General features: G+C 55.7%; 8 protein-coding genes across 8 annotated transcripts; 3 read left to right on the top strand and 5 right to left on the bottom strand.

Annotated features, from left to right (window-relative positions):
* Nucleotides 1–222: 222 nt before the first annotated feature.
* EX895_004954 (uncharacterized protein) lies at nucleotides 223–2,148 on the bottom strand (the record flags this gene model as incomplete). The annotated part of the gene is made up of 1 exon (XM_029885548.1): nucleotides 223–2,148. One exon carries the CDS (start codon nucleotides 2,146–2,148, stop codon nucleotides 223–225), a length of 1,926 nt encoding a protein of 641 aa, XP_029738114.1.
* A 507-nt stretch (nucleotides 2,149–2,655) lies between these two features.
* On the bottom strand, nucleotides 2,656–3,331 carry EX895_004953 (uncharacterized protein; the record flags this gene model as incomplete). Its single annotated transcript, XM_029885547.1, has 5 exons — nucleotides 2,656–2,804; nucleotides 2,894–2,919; nucleotides 3,034–3,077; nucleotides 3,158–3,201; nucleotides 3,298–3,331. The coding sequence occupies 5 exons, from the start codon at nucleotides 3,329–3,331 to the stop codon at nucleotides 2,656–2,658; spliced, it is 297 nt and encodes a 98-aa protein (XP_029738113.1).
* Nucleotides 3,332–3,838: 507 nt separating this feature from the next.
* On the top strand, nucleotides 3,839–4,987 carry EX895_004952 (uncharacterized protein; the record flags this gene model as incomplete). Its single annotated transcript, XM_029885546.1, has 3 exons — nucleotides 3,839–4,387; nucleotides 4,471–4,806; nucleotides 4,916–4,987. 3 exons carry the CDS (start codon nucleotides 3,839–3,841, stop codon nucleotides 4,985–4,987), a joined length of 957 nt encoding a protein of 318 aa, XP_029738112.1.
* A 1,055-nt stretch (nucleotides 4,988–6,042) lies between these two features.
* EX895_004951 (uncharacterized protein) lies at nucleotides 6,043–7,537 on the bottom strand (the record flags this gene model as incomplete). The annotated part of the gene is made up of 2 exons (XM_029885545.1): nucleotides 6,043–7,149; nucleotides 7,322–7,537. The coding sequence occupies 2 exons, from the start codon at nucleotides 7,535–7,537 to the stop codon at nucleotides 6,043–6,045; spliced, it is 1,323 nt and encodes a 440-aa protein (XP_029738111.1).
* An 11,050-nt stretch (nucleotides 7,538–18,587) lies between these two features.
* EX895_004950 (uncharacterized protein) lies at nucleotides 18,588–19,328 on the top strand (the record flags this gene model as incomplete). Its single annotated transcript, XM_029885544.1, has 1 exon — nucleotides 18,588–19,328. One exon carries the CDS (start codon nucleotides 18,588–18,590, stop codon nucleotides 19,326–19,328), a length of 741 nt encoding a protein of 246 aa, XP_029738110.1.
* A 185-nt stretch (nucleotides 19,329–19,513) lies between these two features.
* On the bottom strand, nucleotides 19,514–21,328 carry EX895_004949 (uncharacterized protein; the record flags this gene model as incomplete). Its single annotated transcript, XM_029885543.1, has 1 exon — nucleotides 19,514–21,328. One exon carries the CDS (start codon nucleotides 21,326–21,328, stop codon nucleotides 19,514–19,516), a length of 1,815 nt encoding a protein of 604 aa, XP_029738109.1.
* Nucleotides 21,329–23,011: 1,683 nt separating this feature from the next.
* EX895_004948 (uncharacterized protein) lies at nucleotides 23,012–23,968 on the bottom strand (the record flags this gene model as incomplete). The annotated part of the gene is made up of 1 exon (XM_029885542.1): nucleotides 23,012–23,968. The coding sequence occupies one exon, from the start codon at nucleotides 23,966–23,968 to the stop codon at nucleotides 23,012–23,014; it is 957 nt and encodes a 318-aa protein (XP_029738108.1).
* Nucleotides 23,969–25,404: 1,436 nt separating this feature from the next.
* EX895_004947 (uncharacterized protein) lies at nucleotides 25,405–26,580 on the top strand (the record flags this gene model as incomplete). The annotated part of the gene is made up of 1 exon (XM_029885541.1): nucleotides 25,405–26,580. The coding sequence occupies one exon, from the start codon at nucleotides 25,405–25,407 to the stop codon at nucleotides 26,578–26,580; it is 1,176 nt and encodes a 391-aa protein (XP_029738107.1).
* Nucleotides 26,581–26,764: the final 184 nt, after the last annotated feature.

Here is a 26,764-nt window from a genome sequence, read left to right as displayed (position 1 = left end):
CCCATTCTTCGCTACTTTGACTGTATAGTATCTCGTTCAGTTCAGGGGTCTTGGTCCGATTTGCAATCTCACGCCGGCTGTCTCGATTGCACGGCTTTTTTTGCAATTGGCTGAACAGACACGAACTTGTGAAAATGCACGCCGCTGGCGTTGCTCGTGTTGAACGGCAGTTCAACAGACGCAGCGAGGGTATAGCAGTTGATGAGATTGAGGGAAAATGCTTCACACTTGACGGCCATTCTTCTTGTCCCCCGACTCTTCCGGCGACGGCTCACGAATATCACCGAGTCGCTCACCCACTTTGATCTTCTGTTCCGGCCTGAGGTTGAAGCGGAACTCGGCGGGAGCTTCAAAGACCAGCACGATGGTGGACCCGAGCAGGAAGCCACCCATCTCGTCTCCCGCTGCGAGAGGCTGGCCACCGAGGAGCTTGCTGGCGCCCGAGTAGGAAGCCTCCGAGTACGTCCCGGCGAGGTAGCGCTGCATGCGGACGTTGGTGCGCAGCGCCTTGTCAAAGTTGATGCGGATCGAGCCGACGTTGGTGGCACCCACGGGGACCATGCCGAAGAAGCCGTGCCTCCATCGTCCCAGCAATGCCACGCGCTCGTTGAGCACAAACAGGTTGGACAGTCGGCGGGCCATGTACGGTGACACCGAGTAGAGCTCGCCGCGGAAGTGTCGACGACGCTCGGCGACCCAGTTGGTGGGGCTGTGGAAGCGGTGGTAGTCTCCTGGAGCCAGGTAGATGACGCAGAAGAAGAGCTTGTTGCCCTCCTTGACGCCTTTCTGATTGGGCGAGTGAGGCTGCAGCAGCGGTGGGAGGGCGCTCACACCCATCTCGTAGGCGACGTTGGCGTAGCGGCCGAGCACCTCAGGGGTGTCAGGCTCTGGCATTCCAGCATCGTCGATCTGCTTTGTTTTCTGGGCGGCAGCAGCGTCTGCCTTGGACTGTTGATCATCGTTGTCGCCGCCTTCGTCGTCTGCATGGCTGTTCTGACCGTCAGAGCTTCCGACGGCGTTCGATGCCGGAATGCCGGTCGTGGTGGAGCTCTGGGACGGCGTGCTTTTCACCCACGACTTCCAGTAGGAAGCTTTGACGAATCTCTTCCAGGATGATTTGCGTTTTGGTGTCTCGTCAGGGTCGGGCACCGCGGACTTGCTTTTTTCGTCGCCGAGCAACTCGTCGAGCGTGTAGTCGATACCGTTGACCGAAGCGAACTGACGATCGTCGAGGTGTTCGTGGTCTGAGTCTTCGAGCGAGCTGCCTACCGCCTTTTCCGTGGCTTCCGGAGAGCTCGTCACCCCGAGAAGAGCGTCGAGCGAATAAGTGATACCTTTGACCTGCTCGACACGTCGACCGGCGATCTCGCCGAAATGCAGCACCTTGCCGTCGGCGGGGGAGACGAGGATGCTATCATCGATGGGGCGGGCGCCCTCCTTGAGCTCTCGATAGAAGAACTCGCCCAAGCTCTTGTAATGTGTGAGGTCTGGATCTTTCATCTCGTCCAAGTTGCAGCCAAAGATGTACGCGTACAGCTTGAAGCCGAACGGACGGAACCAGACGGGAAGCGTGATGTTGTTGGCCCACCCCCAGGCGCGCGAGATGGCGTTGAGAGGAAGCGCACCAATGACGTAGACGGTCCAAGGGCCTTGCATCCTAACGACTTGGCCGTTCTCGTCGACGATCTTGGTACCGACGCCGTTCCCATTCTGCTCGGCGATATAATTTCTACGAGCCTGAACGCCAACAAGAACGACGGCACCGAGTAGGATAGGGATCGGATACCACCTAATGGGTGTGCCGGACCATGATCTCGAAAGCTTCTGCTTGTACGAAGGCTTTTGCTCTTCTCGGCCCTGCTGGGATTGATGAAACTGTCGTGCCTGTTCCTCGGTGCGGCCCCGAGCTACACGATTGCCGCGGACAGTGTTGGCTTCGTGTTCGGCTTGGAGTGGATCGCGGCTGTAATAGCGTTTGGCAGAGGAGGACAGAGGCCGGGCGAGCAAGATGGCAGTGCTGATCGACGGCGTTGGGATGGCTGATACCCGAGATGGCAAAAAATGCCTGGCCGAGCATAGAGAATCTGGTGGCGCCAGGATTCGTAGGAGGTCGGCGCGGCCACGAGGCCGCAAGATGGGAGCTCGCATCTATCTGTGTATTGCTTGTCGGTGCGAGTGCGTGCAGCTAAGGTGTTGGGAGGAGTGATGATGATGATCGAAAGAAGAGGAAGCGAGATGATTGACTGCAATTAGGAAGAAGCGACAGCCTGAGTTGTATTGTAATGTTCGGAAGGGCCGTCCGAGCATGGGCCAGTCGCAGTCAGTCGCAGTCACAGAGTTGCGTGTCGAAAAAGACTTTTCTCAGGAAATTCCACACGCGTCACCCCGATCTGCCCGTAAAAAGTGCATGCCACGAGAGCTCAACGAAGCCAAAGAACACGCAGTTTCGCTAACAGAATTGCAGTGTGCTCGGCTGGTTTGACAGACTCTCAAGTCCAAAGGCTGCGATGCCAACATATTACAGCAGATCACAGAACGTGGAAGAGGCAAAATGGAGCTTGGAGGATGCCCAGGAGGCGACGGTACACGGAGGAGCCAAAGACAGAAGCTCCGTAGGCGTGCGCAGCTCCTCCGCGACCGTTAAGGATTTGCACCTTATTGGGTGGCTCCATACGACGGAGGCGGTGCCTGATGAGGAGGGGCCACAGGCTGGCCATACTTGGGCACCCATTCGCCATTGCCAGTGTACTGAACAGCGCCATTGAAGCGCTCTTCGGCTTTCATCTTTTTGTAGATGAGCCAGACTGTGGTGAGCCGGAAAGGATCAGAAGATGATCAAGACACGGTCAGCCAGCGTCAAACGATGGGAACGACAACAGTAGCGTCCACTTACAGGCATGAATGTGTCCGGGGATGTATCTGAAAGAGGATGAGGCAGTGCGACAACGAAGCAGCAATTGTAATGTAGACCAGATTGGTGTCAGTTTACTCGTCTTCCTCACACTTTACAATTTGTCTTCAATGTCCACCTACCCTAGAACCGTGAGCAGGATGTTGATCATCAGATCGCATGAGCACTGTCGTTTGTCCGAAACAGAGATGGTAAATTGAGTGAGCCTGGCTCTCGAGATCACGAGCGAATCCCATCCGTACTTACACCCGTGATGAAAGCCACCGCTGCGGGTGGGAAGATCAAGGCCACTGTTGTATGCAGAGCAATGAACAAACGACGAGAGTAAAGGTCAGCTGAACCAGCTTCGATGTTGTCTCATCGCAAGGACTGCCGGTTCCACGTACCAAGGATGAGAATGATGTCGGCGCCGTCAGTCATCTTTGCTTTTCTTTGCGTCGGTGGTGTTGAGCGTTCCAGTGGAGATGCAAGGAGAGTAGGTTTTCGAGAGATGGTGGTAGTATGCAACACAGTAGCGAGCTACATATCTATGATATCACTGGTTCCTAAGATAGAGCTTCGAGCTGCAGTCGAGCTGCCGGCAGAAAAGAACATTTTTGCAGGCACGTCTTCAGTGTTGGACCCAACGAGGCTCGATTTTCAGGCGCAGCAGAAGTGGAGGAAGTGCCCCTCTTTCGAATCGGGTCAGTCTCAGCTCTCGTTTGTATCGGTGATCCCTTATGGCCTTCCCCGCATTTCTTTCGCCTGGATTGCCGGACACGATCAAGGCCGGCCGACCGGCTCAATCTTGTTCCTTCTCCGCTCGGCCCAAGCCACCACGCTCGTGCACTCATGCCATGACAGCTTCAGCTTACTAGCATACAAGAATCACAGACAGAGCATCTGGGCTCTCAACAACACCCACCTTTTGCAGCAACTAGCATCACCATGTCCTCTTCCCAGCTCGTCATGCCCAAGGTGGGCTCTCACCTCATCCTCACGACACCGGCACGCCACGTGCTCCAGATGACCCTCAACAGGCCCGAGCAGCTCAACTCGATGACAGATGCCATGGAGGACGACATTTGCCGCGTCTTTGACTGGTTCGAGAGCGAGCCATCTCTGTGGGTCATCATCCTCGCCGGCAAGGGCAGGGCCTTCTGCGCTGGACAAGATCTCAAGGACTGGCTCAGCAAGAATCGGGCCTATGAAACTACAAGGCATGCTACAGGCGAGCCTATGCAATCCGAAGCAGAGGTCAACAAGACAATCCAGAGGCTCAAGCGCGGCGGCTTTGGTGGTATGAGTGCGCGCAGGAGCGCAAAACCCATCATCGCCGCCGTCGACGGTATCTGCATGGGTGGCGGCACCGAGACCATTCTGAACTGTGACATTGTGGTAGCCAGCACACGTTCAGTCATTGGTCTGCCCGAAGTGGCAAGAGGCGTGGTGGCTGCCATGGGCGGCATCCCTCGACTTACACAGCTATGCGGTCACGTAAGTCGCAGCCAACCACCGATCCCAGCCACTCGTGTCGAGAGATGTAGCTGACCCGTTTCATTTGTGCCACTGTCCTGCAGCAACGTGCATCAGAGCTGCTCTTGCTCGGCAAGCCTATCAGCGCCAAGGAAGCTCACGATCGATACAACATGGTCAATCGTCTTGTCGACGTAGCCAAATCCACGTCAGAAGAGCTTGGTCAGATAGCTGTCGACCAGGCTGCCATCGAGATTGCCACCCAGCTCACCCAAAACAGTCCTGACAGCGTGCTGGTCACCAAGTCTGCGCTGGTCATGGCGCGCGACTCGACCAATGGCGACATTGATGCTTCGGCACGAGACAACTTGCTCTCTGACAGGAGTCGTTTGCTCTATGTTGGCAAAAACATCAGCGAAGGTTTGGAAGCATTCAAAGGCGTAAGTCCTCGCTCTGTTCAGGCTCGAATAGCCTCTCACTTGGCATCAATTGTCCCCGTACTCACAAAGGAAAACCAGCTGTGCTCTTTCTCACCTTGGCTGACTACAGAAACGCAAACCCAAGTGGTTCAATCCCATTCCACTCACGGCCTCCAGCAGCGACCCGCGCTCCAAGCTCTAGTTGGCCCGCTACGCTCAAACTTGTCGGGATGCCACATGTTGTCTAGGCATCCTCCACCCCCCCCCCCCCCCCTGGCATTGCTCAGCCACTAAGAACCTTCGCATGATGCATAGCCTCGCATCCTTAAGTTGGCATCATGTGCCGATTGAACCTGCAATCCACTCGGAAGTTGCCCGCTATCCTGGAGCCCGTGATACGATAATCACGGCCTCGAGAGGGGTTCGCGTGAAACTTTTCATTTTCCAGACAGAGCTGAGCTGCTGTACGCGCTGGGAATTTGCGGGCGCTCACCTCACCAGATGAACCCTCCTGCCCGGCACTGCATCGGGCCGTGGATCTGTGGGAAAAGAGTATCCACGCTGTGGTGTTTTTCAATGCTTGACAGCGGCGCAGCTAGTACTACCAGCTGATCAGACTTGGCGATCAGTAACGTTTTTGCAGAGGCGATGCTAAGCCAAATTGGTGGCTAGGCAGACTTGGCAAGCAAGAGGTGGGGGATCCCATGAAACGGGAGGGCAAGCAGCCACCAACAGCGACTTGGCCGAAAATCTCCCCTCAGCTTCGACTCGAGTCAAGCGCGTCTGCCCCCACTGCGCGAGTCGCACAAACAAGTCTGAGAGTAAATGTGGTGTTCTAGGCTGGGTATATTGACAACGAGCTGTCGGTTTGGAGTGTCAGGAAAGACTAAAAATACAGAAAACCAAGGACCGGCGGCGAATAGAGACATAAGGCCACGACCGAGAATAGCAATACAACGAAAAAACCGTGTCCGAGAGTGGGGAGGGGGACGTAAACGAGTGTGAGAAGGCAAGAGTGTCGCCCGTTGGAAATAGTACTACAGTAGAGACAGTGGTTGCGGGGAAGCGAGTGGTGTGCCAACGGCGTGAAGGGGCCGGCCAGCCTACTCGAGAGGGCAGAAGAGGAGAGAGTCAGGGAAGTAACGAGGGGAGGCGGCAAATTTGCAACTGCGACGGGACAGACGGTGACGACGGTGCAGAAGAGAAAGGCGATGCGAGGGAGAAAGAGAGAGAAAAGGAGGGAGACCAAAAAGTGGTTCAGACAACCCAGTCCGGTGCCACGGGCGTGGTGGAGGCGCTGGTGAACATGTCGGCAGGCATTGCCGAAGTAAGCGTCATGCTCGACATGTCAGCAGCTCCAGCGTTGGCGAGGAGCACAGCGTCGGGCATCTCGAGACCCGAGAACGTCGTAAAGGGGTCTTGAAGCTTGCCATCCATAGCAGGGGCGTTGATGAGGCCAAGATCGTTGCCAGCCATGATCTCGAGCGAGTCGACGCTCATCATGGGCGTAGCAGCCATCATGTTCATGGCGTCCGCATTGATGGCGCCAGCGCCAGTGAAATCGATCAAGTTGTAAGGCATGGGCTCGAGCGACTGCAGGAAGTTGGTGCACTTCATCTGCTGCTCCTGTGGCGACAGCGAGGCGCGCGGCACCATCGGAGGTCCAAGGCAGTTGACGTCGAACGATTCCGAGATGGGCGTGGTGGGCGGCATGCTGAGCGGTGTGCCGAGGTCCTGACTCAAGGGGAACGGCGATCGGATGGCACGTGTCGACGCGAGCGATGGTGTCGAAGCTGCTGACGAGAGTCCCGAGGCCGAGGCGAGGCCCTCGGACAACGAGGCCACCATGGGGCTGTAGTAGACCGAGTCGGTGCTCATGGCAGACGATGGGGTCCACTGCTCGTGCGATGGTGGCGAGTAGAAGACATCGTGCTCCTGGATGGGTGTCGAGTTGATGGCGAGGCTGGGGCTGATGATCCTGCGCATCGGCGTCGAGGTGAGGAACGTGGGGCGCGTAGGCGTGGTGACCAGCGGCGTATTGTGGCAAGACGATGGGTAACAGCCGGGACCCGAGACACGCGAGGGGGTCATGGGGAAGTCGCCGTAAGCCCAAACACCGTGAGGGCTGGTGGGTGGCAGGAAGTTGAGGCTGTCCACCATGGGAGCGCCGGTGAGGCCGTCGTATGGACCAGGAACCCCGAATCCAGGAGTCATGGGCATACGAGGGTGGCTGTGGAAGGTGAGCGAGTGAAACGAGCCGTTGGCAAAGAAGCGGTTGGGGACGGGCTCGTCGTGCGAGTCGCAGTCGTAGCTGCAAGGACCGGGAGGCACGGCCGAAGGGTGACCAGCAGCCTCGGCCGATGCCTGCGATCGTGCGCAAGTGGAACAACGAGGACGAGCGGCATCGCAACGAAGCTGACGACGCGATAGTGACCGAAGAAGAAATTAATTTTAAAAAAAGAAGTTGCGGTTAGCACACAGGGTCTTGGGGGGAAAGATTGGATCTTTCGCAATGCCAAGAAATAGGAAGACGTACCTTTCGTCGACGGCAAGTGGCACAAGCCATCTTGCGCTTGAGGATGGGGCCCTTGGACTCCTTCCTGGTCTTGGCACCGTCCTTCAAGGACTTGACCTTGGCAGCAAGCTCGACATCGAGCTTCTTGGTCTCGGCAGAACGGCAGAGTTTGTGGGTGGGGCTATCAAGGCCGGGGCGGACAGGCGAAGAAGTGTTGGTGTTGATAGGAGTCAACATGGTGCTGGAGTGTGGAAGGGATGCGGACTAGATTGAGGCAACAGAAGCGATGAGGAAGCTGGAGCACACACCGAGGCACAGCTGGAGACCGAGGTGCAGAAGGTGGATACGATAAACGGCGAGCAAAGATGGAGCGAATCAACGAATGCAAAAAGCAAGTGCAAGCAAAGGAGAGAGGATGTGGTGGTCGCTGAGCGTGTCCAACAAAGATATGATGGGAGTGGTTGTCCTGGAGAGAGCAAGAGACGGGGAGGGGAAGCTTAGGAGATGAAGATGAAGGATGAGGATGCGGACCTTCACCGAGTGATCCGAGGGGCGAGGTTATAAAGAAATCAGAGCCCCTCGGTGATGGAGCAGGCCCATGAGGCGGAGAGACGTCCGAGGTGCTTGGAGCGGACCGAGAAAATTGAAGCAAAGGTGTTTCAGTGTCAGCGTGCCAGAGCGAGCGGAAAGTGACAGGAGGGCGAGAAAGAGACGGAAATGAAGGGTTCTGAATGAAAGGCTCAGACACAGTGTTGCCTCTGTGCAGCAGAGACACCAAAGGCAACTAACTCAAAGGCTGCTGGAGGTGATCCTAGGCACTTCTTTGACAGGCAGAAGGGAACACCGTCTAACAGGACGAGCGAGTGATTCGAGCGGATACTGAAGCCACGGCAGAAAGGCAGGCAGCTCATGCTCGCCACCCTAAGGGTGCGGCCACAACGGCTGGCTTTCCACGCACCATGCAGCAGCGCGTGCATGCAAACCACAAAAGCAATGTACCAATGCGAAGAGCGAAGAAAGCCCAGATTCATGGTGATTGTGCTCCGGGTACGATGACACCAGATATCCATGTGTACCAGCGAGGAACTAGCGACTAGCCCTGCGTGCAAGTGCAGCTGGGACGAGCACGGTCGTGGTTCCCCTCTTTTCGCCCAAGGCCTGCGGCGCGATTGAATTGTCAGAGCTAGGCACTTCCACTCAGGTCAAAGAAGGGAAGGCGAATAAGACAGGGAGAGAGAAAGAAAAAAAGATAAAAAAGGATCTCGAACATCCTGTATCAAGTAAAAGTAGACCGGCGAGGTGCTGACGATCGAGGCTGGCAGGTTTCGAAATTTCAGAAAACAAAGAAATCGTGGGTACGGCATGTCCCCGGTGTGAAATCGTGGTAGCGTTAAAAAAAGCTTAGCCGCGGCGTGTCAAACGAGGAACAATGGAGCCAGCAGACGAAGGGCCGCTCAACGTGGGCCAAATGGGCACGCTCAGAACAATACAGATTGAGGCGATAGGGCGCAGGTGGCGAAACAGGGGCCTAGTGGCTGAAGTTCCCAGCCCGGCTGCTGGACGAGCCAATTCTGCAGCTCGCCGAGCTGCTTGCAACTCCGAAACGCTTGCGCATCTCAAGCGTCTGTGCACTGTTGCATTTTCTGGTGTACCGTCGCTCAAGGGCGCGTGGGTGATCCATGAATATTCTGTGCTTCGGGCATTGCTCATCCGTAACCCAGTTGTGTTCTCTGCCCAAAGGCAAACTCGCAACTTGTCTTCAGCCAAGTGCTGCTGCTTACATTCGGCCTGGCAATTAGGCCAAGAAAAATTTGGATGTCTTGCAGCTTGTCAATGGCAAGACGGCACTTGTAGGTGTGTCAGAGGGTTCTAGGCGTCCCTTCGACCCCTCCATCCCGTCCCAAGTCCCGATCTCTGCCATTGTCCAGAGCTGGGCCGAAAACTAGCACTCGATCTTGGTATACGCTCGTGCCAAGTGGAAAGGATAACCTTCGAAGCAAGTGCTTGAATGCTGAATGCTAAGGACGAGCAACAACTGTGGATCCCGGGCAACATAGAACGCGATTATCCTCTCACTTTGATATGTTGGAGCGTCTTTGCTGCTAGTGCGTCTCATCGAGACGCACGTCGGGGCCGGTGTCATCTTCGTAAGACATGCAGAACGGATCTTCAAGCTGCCAGCAAAGCCAATACTTGGTTTTGCAATTCATCAGGTTCAGCGACATGGAGCTGCGAGACATCGATGGCTGCTGTCGCGGTTGGTTCGGCTCTATGCAGCGTCATCTGCAAGAGATTGGGATCACGCTTGAATGGCGAGTGGCCAACTCAGATCAGCAGTCGACTCGAGCCAGCGAGAAGTGGGATTGCCGTCTCGCGGGACAGACAAGGCTAGCAATAAATCCGAGACTTGCTGCTGTAGCTATTCAAGTCCGGCTTATTTTTTGTCTCAGGAAGATTCACTACAGTGATGATTGAGGGACCGATACATTTCCTGGGCCTCGCAGACAACTAGGAGTACCGACGCCTCACAGAACGGTGTCAATGGGTGGAGCTCTGATAATGAGCCCTGATAATGACCGATGCCGATAGATCCAATTTCGATCACAACGGCATCATCAGAGGTCAAGAATCGGTCAGCCTAGCTTAGCGTAGCTGTGGCGCTTTAACGCAGATCTTGCTCGGTTCAGAGTGTCCGGCAAGCGCCACCATTGATCGAGGAAAATAAAATAATTATACAGTAATGAAAAAGAGGGAGGAAGAAGAAGAAGAAGAAGAAATTACAGTGATGCTGTAGAGACGGTGTCTCTGAGAAGCAGCAAGCACTTTCTGTATTGAAAATCAGACCGAAATGAATAAATGAAACTTTCTCTCGGTCTTTTTTTATCTTCGCCCGCTTTATGGCTTGAACGACGACTCGAGTTTAAGAGTGTGGGAAACCATTTCGAACCGCGCTAGTGAAGGCAAAAAGGGCTTCTGATGCGCCAGAATGCAGACACGGGCAGCTTGCGTCGGTGGCATTGGAGCAGCTGCATCGCATGCTAAAGTGGCGCACTCGTTCGAGCTCCGCAACAACGACTTAGCTGCCGGTCGCTTCAGCCGTCCGGTCAAGGCGAAAAGTCCAGGTAGCACACAGCTCTGTGTGCACGTTGACTGCATCTGCCGGTGCTCTAATGCAACAAAGTGCACACGGTTCATCATCGCGTTGCGCATTTCATCGGACTTGCTACGCTGATCGATATACGAGCATGCAGTCGCATGCAGTCGTATCGCTGGCAACCGCTTCTCGCACCTACTGGAGCTCTTGACAGAGCACTGTCGAAAGGGAATGATCGGGCTCGGGTTGCTTACCCACCTGCAGGACGGTATGCGCAAATGGTCTTGCTTGTATAAGCCAGCGTTGAATCGGGTTGTCATCTGACGCTCACCTGTAGCACTACTGGTCTAGAACGATACGGCCAACTTCAACTCGCTTGCGGAATGTTGAATGCGGGCTCAAACGGCCGAGGGATGGGCTTCGCCTCACCCGCCTAAGCGGCCGCTAATTCGGTGATCTGGTGGAAGCGCGTCAGTCGCGATAGCGAGGTCCAAGGTTGGGTTGGCAGCTCACGTTTTAAGCGAGACCAACACTTACCAACAAGCATTACATTTAAGGGCCCTATAGAAAGACAGAAGTTCCATTCCGTTGCTCCATACGAAGCAAAAGTCGTTTTCGTCCCCGGGTCGGACTCCGAACAAAAGAGCAGACTGGCCGTTATTTTTTGCAAAGTCAGCTGGAGGATGTTGGTCTTGGGAAAAGCGAAAGGTTACAGGCTTCGAAGGCTGATTTGAGCGGGCGGGCGAGGGCGATGCGGTGGTACACAGCGGCATTAAATTCTCATGGCTGAAACCGCAGTACGCTGCTCAGACTCCGTTTCCAACGGCAGATCGACACTTTTAATTTGAGACGGGCCACAAATGTGACTCCAGCTAAATCAACGAAGATTCAAGGAGGTCAAGGGCAGGCGACCGTGTAGCTCGACACTGATACTGTGTTTCACGTGCAATACCAGCAGCCTGACCGTCGGGTCCGCCCTGGGAGCACCGTCTCGTGGGCACCGATGGCACCCATCGCAACCAGTAAGACCCGGTGTTGAAGGAGTGCGAATCGAAGGACGAAGGAGGACACGCTTACCCACCGCCAAGTGCTCGTTTCCAGGAGAGGTACCTCGCAATGTCGAATGTACACGAGGTGCAGCGCAATGGAATGGCCGAGCGAGTGGCTCTCGTGCGCGTGATGATGCTTCACAGGCTGAATTAAGTCGGCAAAGCGGCCAAGCGAAGGCAACAATGATTCAAGCGGGGTAGCGGTAGCTCAACCGACGACACGCCGAGAGAAAGCATTGGTTGTGCGGCTGATCTGGTGGAGAAGACCGCTGACCTCAGGTGCACAAGTGTGAGCGGGTGAGGCCACTCGAAGAGCAGACGGAACATTGTTGGTGGAAGCAGCAACAGCAGCCTCCATATTGCTGCCTTCGAAAGCCACCAAGCCACCACAACCATATTATGAAAAGACAAAAGGGGTCGCTCGTCGATTCGATTTCAGATTGGTGGCCTTTCATGCGAGCGCCACTTTTTATCCCCTTCTTCTACGAAATGGCAATACACGCTCGCTCAAAGCCGAACGGAGTTGAAGCTCCTCATCGTCCCGCTCAGGGATCGGCCTTTAAATCGGGCCCCGGCCCCATTCGGTAATGGCTTCTAGGCTGTAGATCTGGAATGGTTCTGGGAGATTCGAAGCAAAGTCCGCGTCCCGTGTGTGTCTCGACCATGACAATCGCCAACGATGCAAACGTGGGAGAGCAAAGCCATCCTCCCAACAACGGCGGCGGTGGTGGCGGTGATGGCGGTGGTGGCGGCGGTCGCTGAGGCTGTCACGGCTTTGGGATTCGGGGTTGCGAACACGTCGTGCTGGCTGCAATGGCAGACTGCGGAGCTTGGCGAGAAAGGCTTCCCCGCCTTTTCTTTCGTCGAGGGTGGGAATCGGAGCTGGCGACACCAGCAGATGGTTTAACGGTGCAAATTTCAAATTGGATTGCGAGACCGTTTTAGTGTGCTACCACTGCGGATACGTGAAGGCACAGGAAAGCATTGCAAGACGGGGGGATTCGGCAGATATGGTGTTCGCAACAGGCAAGAATCCGGCACAGCTCGTGGTGCTCAGCGTCGGCAAAGTCTTGCAACCCATTTTGAAGGCAGTTTGGTGCGGATAGAATGACACATCTGCCCCCCAAGAAAGCGAGCTCTTGGCCTGGCCAGAACAGCAAGCTGCCAACATGCGTGTACCGCGGCGAACTCCTTGGCACTAGTCGCTGTAACTCGCTACGTTTAAATTCAGAGCGGGTGGATCTGCGCTGACGGCAGAACGCATCCCCGCTGTCAGCGAATCGCGGCGACGAACAGCATAACAAGCGGGTATGATGCGGCTGTCACACCGCGTGCAGGGTAACCTGCCTCATGTTCACGACGAACGACGTGACAGAGGGGCAGCGTGGTATTCAGCATGCACACGACCATCAGGAAATTCACGGTATCCCACGCTTTTCTGACAGCGAGAAAAAAAAAAAACAAAAACAAAAACCAGAATTTTTCTTACGCCCAAGCTGGTCGACGGAGGAGAAAAGCCCGTTACCGCCAACTCGCTTGCGAAGGAAGACAAACCCGCGTGCAGTAGCGATAGACTGCATACGTTTCAGACGTCCGCTATGCGTGGATCGAACGGCGGTGAAAGAAAGGCCTGCAGCTGCCTCGTTTAGCGATGGGGCATGATTGGCTCTACTCACGTCAGCAAGCTGTGCGCTCTAGCGAGGGCGGTCGTCTCTCTCGCTTCGGTAGCGCTTGCAGGAACCCGGTAGCGATGGCGGGACGAATCGTCGTGCCGGAACGCTCGTCAGTGATCCTTTCATGCCTTGAATCTGGGAGGTGCGTCTTGCTCAAAGACGAAGTAACCTCGGGAAGAGAATGTGGCTCGTTCATATCCCACTGGCAACACCGTTCGATACGGCCAGTCGGGATCTAGGCGCCGTCAAGAAGTCCAAGGCTCCCCTGATCCAGACGGAGCTTATTCTGAAGTGAGAAGGCTTGCTGTCACAAGTAAGAAGGTTTCCTGTCACGGTTGGGCACAGGTAAGTCGCCAGTGGGCAGCTCTCTGCCCGGCACCGGTGTGCGGTATCGGCATCGTCGGAGAGGCGAATGGATGGCGGAGCTTGGACCAGGTGCAGCCAATGGTAGTGCATACACTAAACCAATCGCCTTTTCAAATTTCCGGCCAGCTTTTTTGGTTATGTGGAGAGGAACCGCACGGCCGACCGCACTTTTAGATCTTTTATCCTCTTCGAAGACGTACGTAAGATCGCCCCGAGCAGTTGGCGTTTCGAAGCTGGGACAGTCTCCTTGGCGCGCTCCCGCACTGGACGACGCCATCAGAGTATGCGTCGGTACAAGACGGAACAGCGACGCCGCCATGGCATGCGGCTGTATTGGAACGCCTAGCTGCTCTTCTGCCCCCTTGAGCTGCTTGGTGTCGGCAGGAATACTGAGCGGTAGCATTCTCAGCACAAGAAGATCGACGTAGGTACGACTTGGTCGCCCGCTGGCTCGAGTGGCATCGTTTCCCACAAAGCCACGCTGGACAGTCGCAGTCAACCAAGGCATTACTTGAGACCGTCGGCTAGAGTGTGTGCGTTGGTGCAATTTGCACCAAATGGAATCAATTATTTCTTTGAACCAGTCCTCCGAGTTGTGAGGACAAGGCACGAATCAGGGCTGGTCGGTCGATATCGGTGCCTATGAGTTGGCGGAACCAAGTATCGACATGAACTTGCCTCATCTAGCCGTGAACGCCGGTGGCAGCTAGCTTCAATCAGAACCAAGCAACGCAATGCATCGTCGATTCTTTGCAGAGAGGTACAGTACCAAGAGCGAAAAAGAGGCGGATTTCGCACCTCGGACGCGTCTCAACGCGTCAAATGAGGATGCAAAAAAGTGTTGGTTTCATTGATTTTCAGGAACTGGAATCCATTTTCACTTTCAGAGTCCAAAACCAGTGTCCCAGAAATAGCGATGGTGCCGCACAGACAGCATTTGCAACAAGAAATTCCTGGGTAACAGCGACAAAATAAATTGGTAACCTTTTTTAGAAAACGGAAGGCCGATTTTCGAGGCCTTTATGGCTTTTCATGGCTTTTTTTAGGTTGACAAACCTTCGCTTGGGAAAATGTGCAGCGGGACATGTCATCAGCCACTTTTTTTTTCGCAAATCCTGTGTGATGGAGCTTTTACTGCTTCGCTGTGACGATGTGGATCTGCTGCTGTGCAGTCATTGTGCTCACTTGGCCTGCCTGGAAGCTTGCATGAATGGCAGAGTAAAGAAACTGCTTCTCGGCCCGGTCTTGTTTCCGTTGTCCTCCTTTTCTCTTTCCTCTCTTGAAATCACACACTCCTTTGCTGCAATTCGTGGAGCCAAGAATGGCTCCGCAGCAAGCCTGTCTGCCTTTTCCTGCTGTGCAGCCACGAGAGGATTTTCAACCGCCGCCGCCTCCGCCACTGTGGCGGCAATCGCGACAGATCGACACTCTGTGGCTGCCGCTTGCCGCTCTTGTAATGATGCGAGCCGCTCAATCTTGCATCGGGCCGAGGGGGGCCGAACCCGTCATCAACGCAAGCAACGATGGCTTGCTTTCGTACTGCAGAGTTAAGGCCGCGAGCCAGATACAATGGGCTTTCTAGCAGAAAAGGACGAGCGCCAGGCAATTTTTGTAAAGGCAGACGCGCGTCTGTCCAAAATTAACCCCCGTGGCGGGAGCGGTGGACCATCGCCTTGCCGAGACCTTGTGCGTGCTGCATCGCTTCGCTTACCCGATGACCAGCTGCTTCCCTTCTTTTGTTTACTGCGTTCCTGAAATGTCTCTGTGCAGTACGTACTGGGGTAGGCGGATTGTGCCGTTACCGATCTAGGCATCTATGTAACTGAGGACCGATGGAATGCACAAGCTAGGCGAGGACAAGGTTTTCCGCCGATCCAACCTCGACACATTGTCACCGAGCACGCGTACATGTAGACCATGCGACTGACATGCACCCACTCATCGCATTGGCAGGTCAGATGCAGTGCTGAGGCCAGCGAACGGCAATTCGCACCAATGTTGACCCGTGGGTGCCTTTATGCATGCAATCAGCGTGAGCGGTGCATCAATGCTGGCGAGGCCTCTCGGCTCGTGCAGGCTAAGTAAAGAGCAGAGGCAAGCGATAGGACGAATCCGATACCGATGCAACGTCGTCCGTGGGAATCCGAACGGCTATCCAACTGCCGTGCTTTCTTGCCGATTAGCGATCTTGTCCGAAAGGGGATCGCTGTTCCTCGAGCATACGATCAGTTCTCTTCTCGATGTCTCACCACGCAGCTTGTTTGGCGTAGATTGCCATACCTCAACCGTGGGAGTGAGCATCCTCTCGCAGCTCTAACCACCCGACCCAGGATCGTGCAGGCCGCGCTCGGTGGAAGTGATCAAGACATCAACCCTAAATTGGCTCCGCTAGGCCCAGCTTCAATTGAGCGGCTGACTGTTTCGTAGTTCATATGGTGGTTGCTTCCGTGTCGAGGCGATGTCTTGCATTAGCTCTGTTGCCACCGACCCTAAAGTCGATGTGTTTCAGTGTTCCGTTGCTAGCCGCTTGGAGCTCGCTTCGGCTGTAGGCGTGTCAACGTCGCTTTGTCTTTTGTAGCGAGTGCGCGGCGTGCGTCTGGTCTCCATCTAAAAACAAAGAACAGCAATAGTCTAACAAGAAGAGGTCGAGGCCGAGGACCACCTCGTATCTTTACGGGCTTTCCTGCAAGAACGACTAGGTGAAGCATGTAAGATCACTTCGAAAAAGAATTCCAACGTGAAATGAAGGACGCGAAAATACGCGTCGCGAGAGCCCGGCGGCTCTGAGGGCCTTCGTGGCCGTCACAGTCAATGGTGTTGCTCCACGTTGTTCGAGAAGTGCGACCTTCTAGCCAAAGACAACCCGCAATTCCGCAAGCTTCCCCTAGAGATCACGGCATGCGCCAAAAGCGTCTTGTCGCCGTTTACCAGGCTGACACCCGACTGCTTCTTCCTACCCTCTCGACACCTGAACTGAGAGAAGAGACGAGGCTCGGATCTTGATCAGGTCAGACAAATGTGATCAGCCAATGTCTCGATTCAAGACGCCATCTCGAACCGGTAACAAACAGGGGTGCGTGGCAAGCGAGGCGGCCATCTGTACATGTCACCGAGTGTCACGGTCAATGTCACTGGTAATCTCGGGCGGAGATGCAAATGCAACGGTTCTCGCTCCGCTCGCGCTTTCGACTTCCCACGCCACGCAGAGAGGGAGGGCTATCCGGCGGGGCTTGGTCAGCGACAGCGACTCATCGAGTGGAGAGACAGACAGACGAGTCCCTTGCGAGGGCCCAACTGCGGAGAGCACCGCACGCAGCTTCTGCACACGTTGCCGCGGCATCTGCGGTCCGGGCCTGGCACATTCCAAGTCTCTTGCACCGGTCGTCTCGTGCAAGAGAGGCGTTGCTCAGAACTCACGCAGGCGGGACGAGAGTGGGAAAACAGAAGGCAGAGACAATAGGACCCGTCACTTCAAGGGCGGGAACAGTTGCGTACGTCCCTTTGTTCGCCCGTAGGAGGGAAATTGCCACGCGAGCGATCATTGTTTGCACGCGTGTACCCTGGATGATACTACGAGCGTATGCCACGACACGCCACCTGTTCCTGGAATAGTCTTCCCTCCCCTTTGCCATGCCTCGTCCGAGTCCACGCAGGCGCAGTTGCCGCGATGCAGCTCATACGATCGCAGTCTCCCATCATTCGAGAGTGTGCCATGCCGTCGCACTATGCTCCGCTCCCTTTCCAGCGCTACCTTGTGCAGATTCGTCAAATTCGCAGGACGGAAAACCTTCCGTTGTTCGCGGCGTTTGCTCCTTCGGATCTCGTGGGAACCTTGTTGGCAGACAATGCTTCGATGATTCGGAACAGAGACGCCCTTGTGTTGCGCGAAGCGGATATACCAACATCGGCAGCACAGCCGATGCGCTTATCTTGACAACGCATCGCCCGCGGTCTTGACGGACCGGCTGGCATCAACCCGAACATGACTTCTGGAAAAAGAATGGATGTGAGTTTACCGCACAACGTGGGAGGCTGAAGGCCGGCTTTGCGTTCAGCCGATGTGGTCACATCCCGCCCTCTTCAAAGAGTGACAACGGCTCGATTCTCACGTATCAACGACAAATGACACGAGTAGGTTGGAAAACGGTGTCACATCGGTAAAGGAAACTGGATGGCGTCGATGCTGCCTCCTGCTTGGCGTGCATGACCATCTCCGACGTTTCAGTCTATGACCTTAGAGGTAGCTGCCAGCGCTAGTCCGGGCGGCTCTAGCCAAGCGAACCACGGTCCGCAGTTCGCTTCTTGCAGCCGAACGAATCGGCAGGTCAAGATGCAGGCACGAGGCACAAGGCAAATCCAAGATCTGAACCGTCGCGGGGCAATCTCATCTTGCACGGCGAGAATTCGATCGAGCGGGCGCAATCAACTCAAACCGGTCACCTCCGGAGGTTCCAGCGCAAAGCAGGTACCGATGCGAATTTTCTTCTTCGAAAACCTGCAGCTTCGATCCGAATTAAGCACAATCGCAGATTCCATCTCTTCTCCAACCTCAGAGATCGCGAAGGACGCACATTGTCCCTCTGCGTGTCACTGTTGCAGACCACAGTCGGGTGGCACCATACTCGATGGACCTGATTGAGCGGGTTCCCGATCGCGTAAAGATCGCACCCGCTCATTCATTCCTTCAGTACCGGTGCAACAAGAACGTTCTTACACTACCTTTCAGCGGCGAAGCGGTGTGGATGACAATATGTTAGAGCGGGGATGTTTGCACAAGTTGGCTGAGCACTTTCTCGGGCCGTCGTGTGGAGGCCAGAATAAGCTTATTTTTTCCATCTTGTTCGGCAGAGCCGGCACAGTGGGGACTGCAATGAGAAGAAAGCGCAGTTGCAACCTGCGATTGTCACTGACTAGCTTAGAGAACTCTAAAAGTCTCAGAGGCCTGACCATGCTCGCACGACCCTGACTGCTCTCGCAAGTGACGATCAAGTCGCTCAACTACGAGCGATCTTCACCATCTTCAGTCACAAACACAACCGTCTGCATTCCTGTCGTGCTAACGAACCCCCCGCAGCAATCTGAGGGCGACGAAAGGCGAATCGACAATGTCATCCTACGACGACGCGGACGAAGAGCGAGAGCGGCTGGCAGCGCTGTGGAAGCCGCAGCACGCGGGAGTGGCAGCTGGAGGACTGAAGGCGCATCGACACATCTACATCGACTGGCCGAAGGCGTCGATCAAAAAGACGCTCGCCATTGGCGCCTCTGCGCCCGACGCATCGCCTCCGATATACGACCGACCGCGCGTGCAGGACGAAGAGGAGAATGCGGCTTCGTGTGTGCTCGTCACCAAGTCCAGTCCCATCCAAGCCACCGTGCACATTGTCAAAGAGCCCAAAGCACAGTCGGCGACGACAGATTCCAGCAAAACGAAGCAGAAGCCCATCCTCGTCAGCGCGAAGACCGGCTCCGTTGGATCGATCTCGCTCACCATCCCCACATACCACGGCGCGCGCCCGCTCAACATCCGCGCCAAATCGTACAGTGGCAACATCACCATCTACCTCCCCACCTCATTCTCCGGCCTTCTCACCTGGACTTCCGAGACAGGCACGCTCAAAGTCTCCAAAACCATGCAACACCGCTTCAAGTCGCTCGACAACCCTCCGCACAAACACCGAGGCACCGCCAAAATCGCTCCCAGCACTGCGTCCGGCTTGAGAGGCGACGTGTGCACCATCTCCAATCACCACGGCAGCATCACTATCAGGGAGTACGATGATGGCTCATCCGCGATTGCGAGTGGCGAAAGAGGCGACATCGACAAGTCTTGTGTGGTTCAGTAGGCCACGCCCCACACATCAAAGGATCGCATCCCACGGACATTCTTCAAACTAAGATCAGCACTCGACCACTGTCGCAGAGGATCGGCAGCTACGCACAGATCGGCTGAAAGACTGCGTTTGCTTTTTCGTGAAGACGATGATGGTATTGCAGTCGAAGAGCGAGAATTACACGTCGGGCCGTTTCTCTAGTGGAGCTTGGCATTCGTCGGAGTGCCTTTGCCCACACGCTTGCCCGTCTCGGATCGGCCTTCCCGCCGGAGATGCTCCACCTGCGGATGACGCGCCACCTGCGAAGGCATCACACGGCCGGCATCGACGCCGGGAGTGATGCCTTCGGGATGCGAATCCGCCACGTCAGCGCTTCCGAGACCCAGATCGATGAGCGTGTGACCGGAAGCTGCTGCAGCTGCAGGGTTATCCGCGCCAAAAAAGCGTCCTTTCGAGGATGGCGTGGATATCAAGTCCTCGAGCGCGATGCTCGACGATACTGTCGAGGGAAGTATGCCAGCCGCACTCGGCCCTGTCGGCGTCACAGTGCCGCTGCCCCTCTCCGAGCCGGACAAGTCGAGCGAAATCAGGCTAGATCCCCACCTTGTTGTGGGCACCGTGGTCATGTCATCATCCGCCTCCTCTTCCGAGATCATGCCAATGTCGCGAGATGTCGTAGTACCAAATGCATCGCGACACAGCTCCTTGAAGGAGCGCGATCGCGATCGAAGTCCATCGGCGCCGCTCACCGCACGCGTGCCCGCGATCGGCAAAGCACCCGTCGAAAGTGCTACGGTCGAGCCCAGGCGACGGCGAGATCGCTTTGCTGCCAGTCTCGAGATGCGCGTTCGGGCATCGCCGCCATCGGCAATGTTGGCATAGCTGTATCCGATGCCGATGCCAAACGGAAGCGCAAGGTAATGCAGATCGTGCGACGCCTTGCGTTCCGATGCGTCGTCGTCCGAGTCGGAGCCCATGTCGTGGTGCGGACCAGTTGACGAGGCAGCAGCAGCTGCAGCTGCAGCTGCTGTCGCTGCCGCACTGCTGCGTCGTGACAAGGTAGGCGGAGTCTTGATCCGCTCCTCTTCTTCGTCGAATGATGGAACAAGTAGTGAGCTCGTATGCAATGAAGTGTAGCTGCCATTACTGCGATGCAGTGTTCGCGTCGGACGACCATCGCCCGACCTTCTTCTGAGTAGAGAGCGAGGTTGGATGGCCGCCTGTAGCCACCTCCACGTGTGCTGAGCGGCGAGAGTGAGGATGCCGACACCGATGACGCAGACAACGACGAGCACAATCAGCAACCTCGAATTCGAGTTGGGCACCAGTGGCGGGCGGCTCACAGGCGAATCGCGCCGTGTAAAGAGATTGAGCAGCGCTGCACCAGCGTTGGAGATGGACAGATCTGGCTCCCGATGAAGGCTAAAAACGTAGCCGTTGCCCGTCTGCTTACCTACAAGGTCTTGGTTGTAGGCGGCGCGCGAACGACCGGCGGGATTTTGTGCTGGGTTCTGTCGAGATGCGGGCGGCGCTGCTAACACACGAGAGTCCGTCTCGAGGGAGGGGGCTTGGTGTGCATCAGCGTTTGAGTCTGAGTCGTATATTACGGCGTCCAAGTCATTCGTAGACACGTCCTGGTAAAGCAGAGCGGCGAGTGTATTTGATTTCAGCTGGTCGAGGGGAAGGACTCGCGAGCGTGAGCGATCGAGACCTGAAGAGCCTTGGAGCTGGTCCAAGTCTTGGAACGTGACGTGTTTACGGCGGTTGAGAGCGTCGGAGGCGGATTGCTCTTTTGGAGTGGACATGCGCTTGTTCTGCTGGAAAGAGGACGCATCGCTAGCCACTGATGGTCCGCTATCAAGCCGGTCGTTGACTGTGGATCTGAGGGGTAATGAGCCGGTGTTTGCCATCACAGAGGGTGTTCCGAGCGAAAAGACAATCAGCGCGGGTGCCACGAGGCGCATCGGAGAAGATCTTGGCTGACGCCGCTGCCTAAGATTTGTAGGAGGCATCGTGCTGCGCTTTGAAGCACGCTGACGTCGCTGGATGGCAGTCACTGCTGCTGCTGCTAGGTGCTGCCGGTTGAGAATGGATTGACGTCGCAGATTGCGACGGGTTTCTACGTGTGTGATACACTCATGGCAGTCGGAGGTAAGAGTGTGCTTTGAGCAAACGGATGCTTTCGAGAGGAATGCCGAACGGGATGCGAAATGCGATGATGGTTGAGCTCTGTGGGCGTTGCCGATGCTGGTGATGCTTTTTGGAATGTCGCACAGCTTTCTGATGGAGGGAAGCTTGCTGATGGAGTTGTCGATGTTGCAGAGAAGAATGCAGACGCTACCGAAGCACGATGGGTGGATGATAGGCGGTTGTGAATGACGGGGCCGAATTGAGATTCACCAGGATCAAGTGAAGGGGTGGCTACAAGAGAGTGCCGTCACTGCGCCCGTCGTCGTCGTAATCGTCGTTGCGGAGCAAGCGAGTGGATGGAAGCGAATCGTAACAAGCTGGTGATGAGGGATGAAGGAGGCGGGTGAGGAGGAGGAGGTGGAGGGCGACGACTACGACTCTCGAAAATGTCGATGGGTGTTCGCGACTCGCCTTCTGCAGTCTGTTGAACCTGCAACAGTTTCCGATTGTGCTTGAGCGTGGTGCCGTGCGTGCGGACCTTGAATCCAGCTCTGCTTCGCGTGGAGTTGCGTCGCTTACGAGCACCCGCCGCAAAGGGCACTTTGTCTTTTTTTGGATCTTTTTTCCAATCATTCTCCACGGAAAAGCGTCAACAGGGGACTATCCGCGACGACTGTATAGCTCAACTCTACAGCAAACACACACACGCACGCACGTACTGGCTCTCTGCTGTCTGCTGTCCTCTCTGCTCTCTGCTCACTGCTGCCAAAAATTGACCGATGCTACATAGGTGGCCACGAGATACGAGCGACTCCACGCCATGCTCGGCGGTGCTTCGAACTCGATCTCAAGACAACGAACGTAGCTTTGCAGTCAGCCAATCTCTCGAAAGCCGCTTTGCACGCCTTCGAGGTGTAACCAGAAAGCAAGCAAATGCACCCTATTCCCGGCTCACCTGTTTCCAGTCCAGCCTACCGGCAAAGGGTGACAGACTTTCAAGCGACCCTTCATGACCGCATGTCCGGCTATGCCAGGCTTGTCAGCGTCCGAGGAAGAGGTTCAAAGGCAACAGAGTGCAAATTGAACGCATGTTACTCAGCTTCCAAACCAAAACCCAAAAGAAAGAAAGTGAACAAGAAAAACAAAATACGAGCAAAAATACTAGTGCGGTCTGGAAGAATCGAACATCCGTCTGCTCGGCTCAGTAGTGTTTGGAATCCTCCGAATGAAGGCTCCCAATGACCACAACGAGCTGTACTAACCACTATACTAAGACCGCCAAGTTGGTGGGAAGCCGAGTTTCAAATGTGTATATGAAGCATGAATCGTTTTGAACGAGAAACGTTTTCGTCCGACCCGCTTTCGGGGACTATTTTTGGTGCACGGAATTTTCTTTTTTCGCGTGGATCTAGCAATTTTCAACTTCGGATTTGGAAATCGAAATCGGGCTTCTCCATATCCAGGCGAACTTTTTGAGTTATGTTAAAGTTTGGTCGCTTTTCCAAACGAAAAGAAAAGGTTCTTCGCGAATACTGTATTGATTTGGATTCATTACGGAGAGAGTATCACGGCTTGGTGCCCAGTAGCGCGGGGGCTTGTGCGTGCGAGGTATACAGCGACAACGGACGGAAGGGTCTCGCGGCATTCATCTCAGAGGCCCGTGGCAAGTCCCTGCGGTACAGAGAAGCAAAGGTGTCTTGTCGCAGGGTAGCAAGCGAGGGGGCGTCGTGCTTGGGCAGCCCGAGGTTGACGATGGGTGGCAGCCGCTGTCGGCCGAGATATCCTGCGTGGTTGGTGGGGGCGGCTGGTGCTGCTGCTGGCCATGTCCCACGGCAAGAGGGAGCAAGAGCAGGAGGAGGCGGCGAGGAGAGATCGTCGGAGGCCTCCGAAGACGCTTCGGAATGCTCGTGCTCTTCGTCTCGACAGCACGAGTGGCGGGTTCGGCAAAACGAGTGGCAGGAGCTTGCGTCGGAAGCAGCCGAACTGCAAGCTTGGAGAGGGCGACCGAGGTTTCGCGGGGGTGACAGTTCGGTGCGCTTGGTCTCGTTGACAACGTGGTCACAGATCATGTCTTCTTCGCTCGACGACAGAGACGAAGGAGGTTCTTGACGACGGCAAGCCTCGGAGTGGGACAGGTCGCAGTGTCGGTGACGGCAAACGTCATGGCGGATCGAAGCTTCGCGAACGTCGTCGCTGCCCCAATGCAGCCGTCGCTTGCTCGGCCTCTCCTTCTCGTCTCCCGCACCAGCATCGAGATCGAACGAGGTGGGTGGTGTCAAAGAGGGCTTCTCGTCGACACTGTCTCGCGGAGAAAAGTCTTCCGCTAACTCGTAGCTGTGAGCGCTGCGGTAGTGCTCGTCGAGTTCGATATCGCTGTTGATCGAAGCACGGCGGTCGGCTTGACAATCACACAGGGCTCGCAACGCCTTGTTTTCTTCTTGCAGCTTGACCACGAAATCCAGCGTGTGGCTGATGATGCACAGCTTTTCGAGCACCATGCTGGTCCTGATCCTTTCGCTCATCTCTGTCTTGGCCTTGTCGAGCCTCTCCTCGTCTCGTTTACGCTTTGCATCGCGCTTGGTAGCAGAGCCTTGATTCGCGACATTCTCCTCCGTGGCACGGATGGGAGTGGCAAACTTGCGTTCAAAGAGGTCTTGGCACTCCTTTCGACAGGCGGGAATGATGTTTTGCAGGGAGACGAGCTTCTCGTTGATCTTTTCCCTCCTGCGCCTCTCAATGATCGAGTGGTCCGTCTTGCGTCGCAGCACGCGGGATTTGCGACGGGTGCCGTCTTTGTTGAGCAGTTGCTCGCCTCCGTCGACCTGCTCTAGTGCGTGTGTCGAGCTGCCAGCAGCGGTCTTCCTCTTGGGTGAAGCCATCCTAAAGAGTGGTGTAAGCGTTTCGGGGGTGGATACTTTGAGAGGGTCTGGGAATGGTAGAGACGATGGTGGGGCCTTTCCAGGATACGAACGACACACACAAAAGTTCAGGACCCTGGGCTATAAGAAAGATCCTTTCAGTCCAGGCGAGGACCGTGTACGACCCCGCATAGGGTGGCAGCGCAGGAGCAGAGACCGCCGGAGGCGAAAGAGTACGAGAAGCAATAGGACAGTCAATGAGGGGGAGCGTGTACCGCTCCAGTCACTGTGCTCCCACACACACGACATCGACGTGGTCGCTGATGTATTCCAAACGACAGACCAGAGCAAAGGCAGAAGGGCTGAAGCTAGGGGGCAGCAGGCGGCACACAGCGGCAAAGTGTCGTGATCAGGGTTGGAGCACGCTATCGGAGGCTGACAGCAACTGGCACGGTTCTGCACTCTACTGCTTCTTTAGCTGCTGCTGGTGGCCTTATCGCAAAGATGGCGAGGACCTTCGCAGTCATGGCATCATCGATTGACAAGGGGAAAATTTCAGAAATGTTACGTCGTTGAAAACATCGAACCACGGGCGGAAAAAAAAGCAGATTCCGAGATCCGAGTCCAACACCTTCTTCTCAAGGTTTTGCAAGAAGGGAGAGAAGAAGCTCAAGAAGATGCCGAGGACTTCACAGCGTTGCTGCTGTCGTCCTACTATCACAACTCATGGCCTCAGAAGCAAATCCGAAGCCAAATTGAGCCACAGAAGACAGTTCCAGCTAGTGATGAATGGCGCTAGTCTTCGTCCGCTTCGGAGCCCTTCCACGTCGCTGTCCAAAACTGCTTTGTCTCCTACAAGAAGACTGTACCGACCTTCATCTCCTTGGACACAACCGCTCATATCCAAAAGGCCGACGAATTCACACTACCACGCATCCTCACTCACAGCATCAAGCTCGACATCACCATGGGCAACGTCCGCAGTCCCAATACGAGCTCGAGCATACGCAGTCAAGGCTGCGCAGGCTTCCCAGACCGGCAAGCCCTCGCCCTCGCTGGACATCGACCGTGACCCGGTCGTGCGACTGACCCAGCTCAGAATGGAAAAGCGCCAACGACTGCTTGATTCTGCCGATGGCGCCGACAGTGCCGAGATCGGCAAGCAGCTCAAGGAGCTCGATCCACTCCGACAAGCTTGGGAGTCCTTTTCCACCAAGCGCAAGCAACTCATCAGCACAATAACAATGAGCCATACCGACCCTGACGAGGACATGCGTGCGCTCGCTACCGAAGAGGTTCCACTCTTGGAGGAAGAGCTGTCAAGCTTGCGAGCGGAAATCGAGAAAGTGATCCTGGAATCCGTCACGGATGCGATCGAGGCGACGGCGGTGGGTGCCGTGCTCGAAGTGCGTCCAGGGGTTGGAGGCCAAGAGTCGACACTTTTTACCGCCGAGGTGGCGCGCATGTACGAACGCTTCTGCGAGCAAAAGCCGATGGAGGAGGACGGTTCGGGTGAGTGGCAGGTCGAGATGCTGTCGAGCACCAGCGTCGACGTGTCCACTTCTTCGTCCGGATCCGGCTCGGGGCTCAAGGAAGCCATCATCGAAGTCAAGGGTAAGGGCGCCTTCCAGAAACTCAAATTCGAAGCGGGAGTGCATCGCGTACAGCGTATCCCGGCGACACAGAGTCTGGGCAAGCTGCAAACCTCAACGATCGCCGTCATGGTGCTACCCATCTCGGAAGGAAATGAAAGCAAGGCGGACGACCTGGTCGATCCCAAAGATGTCAAGGTTGAGGTGATGCGATCCCGAGGCGCGGGAGGACAGCACGTCAACAAGACCGAATCTGCCATTCGACTGACGCACGAGCCGACGGGCATCTCTGTTTCGATGCAGGACAGCCGCTCGCAGCACCAGAATCGCACCAAGGCATGGGCCGTGTTGCGCGCCCGACTGCTTGACCGCAGACTCAAGCAGGAGGTCGAGGGGAATCGAGAGCGGAGGTTGGCACAAGTCGCAAGTATGGATCGAAGCGACCGCATCCGCACCTACAATTTCCCGCAAGACCGTGTCACGGATCATCGCATCAACCTCAGCTTGAACGGCATCGATGCGATCATGGAGGGCGAGCACGATGTGGGCATGGGTCTCGACTATATCATGGAAAGTCTTCGTGTCGAAAGCGATGCGCGCAAGGTCAAGGCGCTATTGGAAAACGAGGAAGCTGAAGCTGCCGAAGCTGCGTTGCCGCCGTCGTCGGGCAAAGGGCGCAAGTGAGAGCCAGCGGGTAAAGTCTGGCTTTCGCCTAAAACGCGGACGAACGCTCAAGCCTCTCTTTCGGCATGCCGAGCCCCGAAGTGTGTCGCATGATTTGACGAGCGCTTGGTCCTCCTCAAATTAGTCTTTGGTCGGCGACAAAGCCTCGCTTCAAGAGCAGGTACGCATCTGCTGCATGCTGCAT

The sequence above is a fragment of the Sporisorium graminicola genome, chromosome SGRAM_5, assembly GCF_005498985.1.
Source record: "Sporisorium graminicola strain CBS 10092 chromosome SGRAM_5, whole genome shotgun sequence".
NCBI lineage: Eukaryota > Fungi > Basidiomycota > Ustilaginomycetes > Ustilaginales > Ustilaginaceae > Sporisorium > Sporisorium graminicola.
Note: the sequence above shows the minus strand (reverse complement) of the source record. Positions and strands in the feature narration are given on the sequence as shown.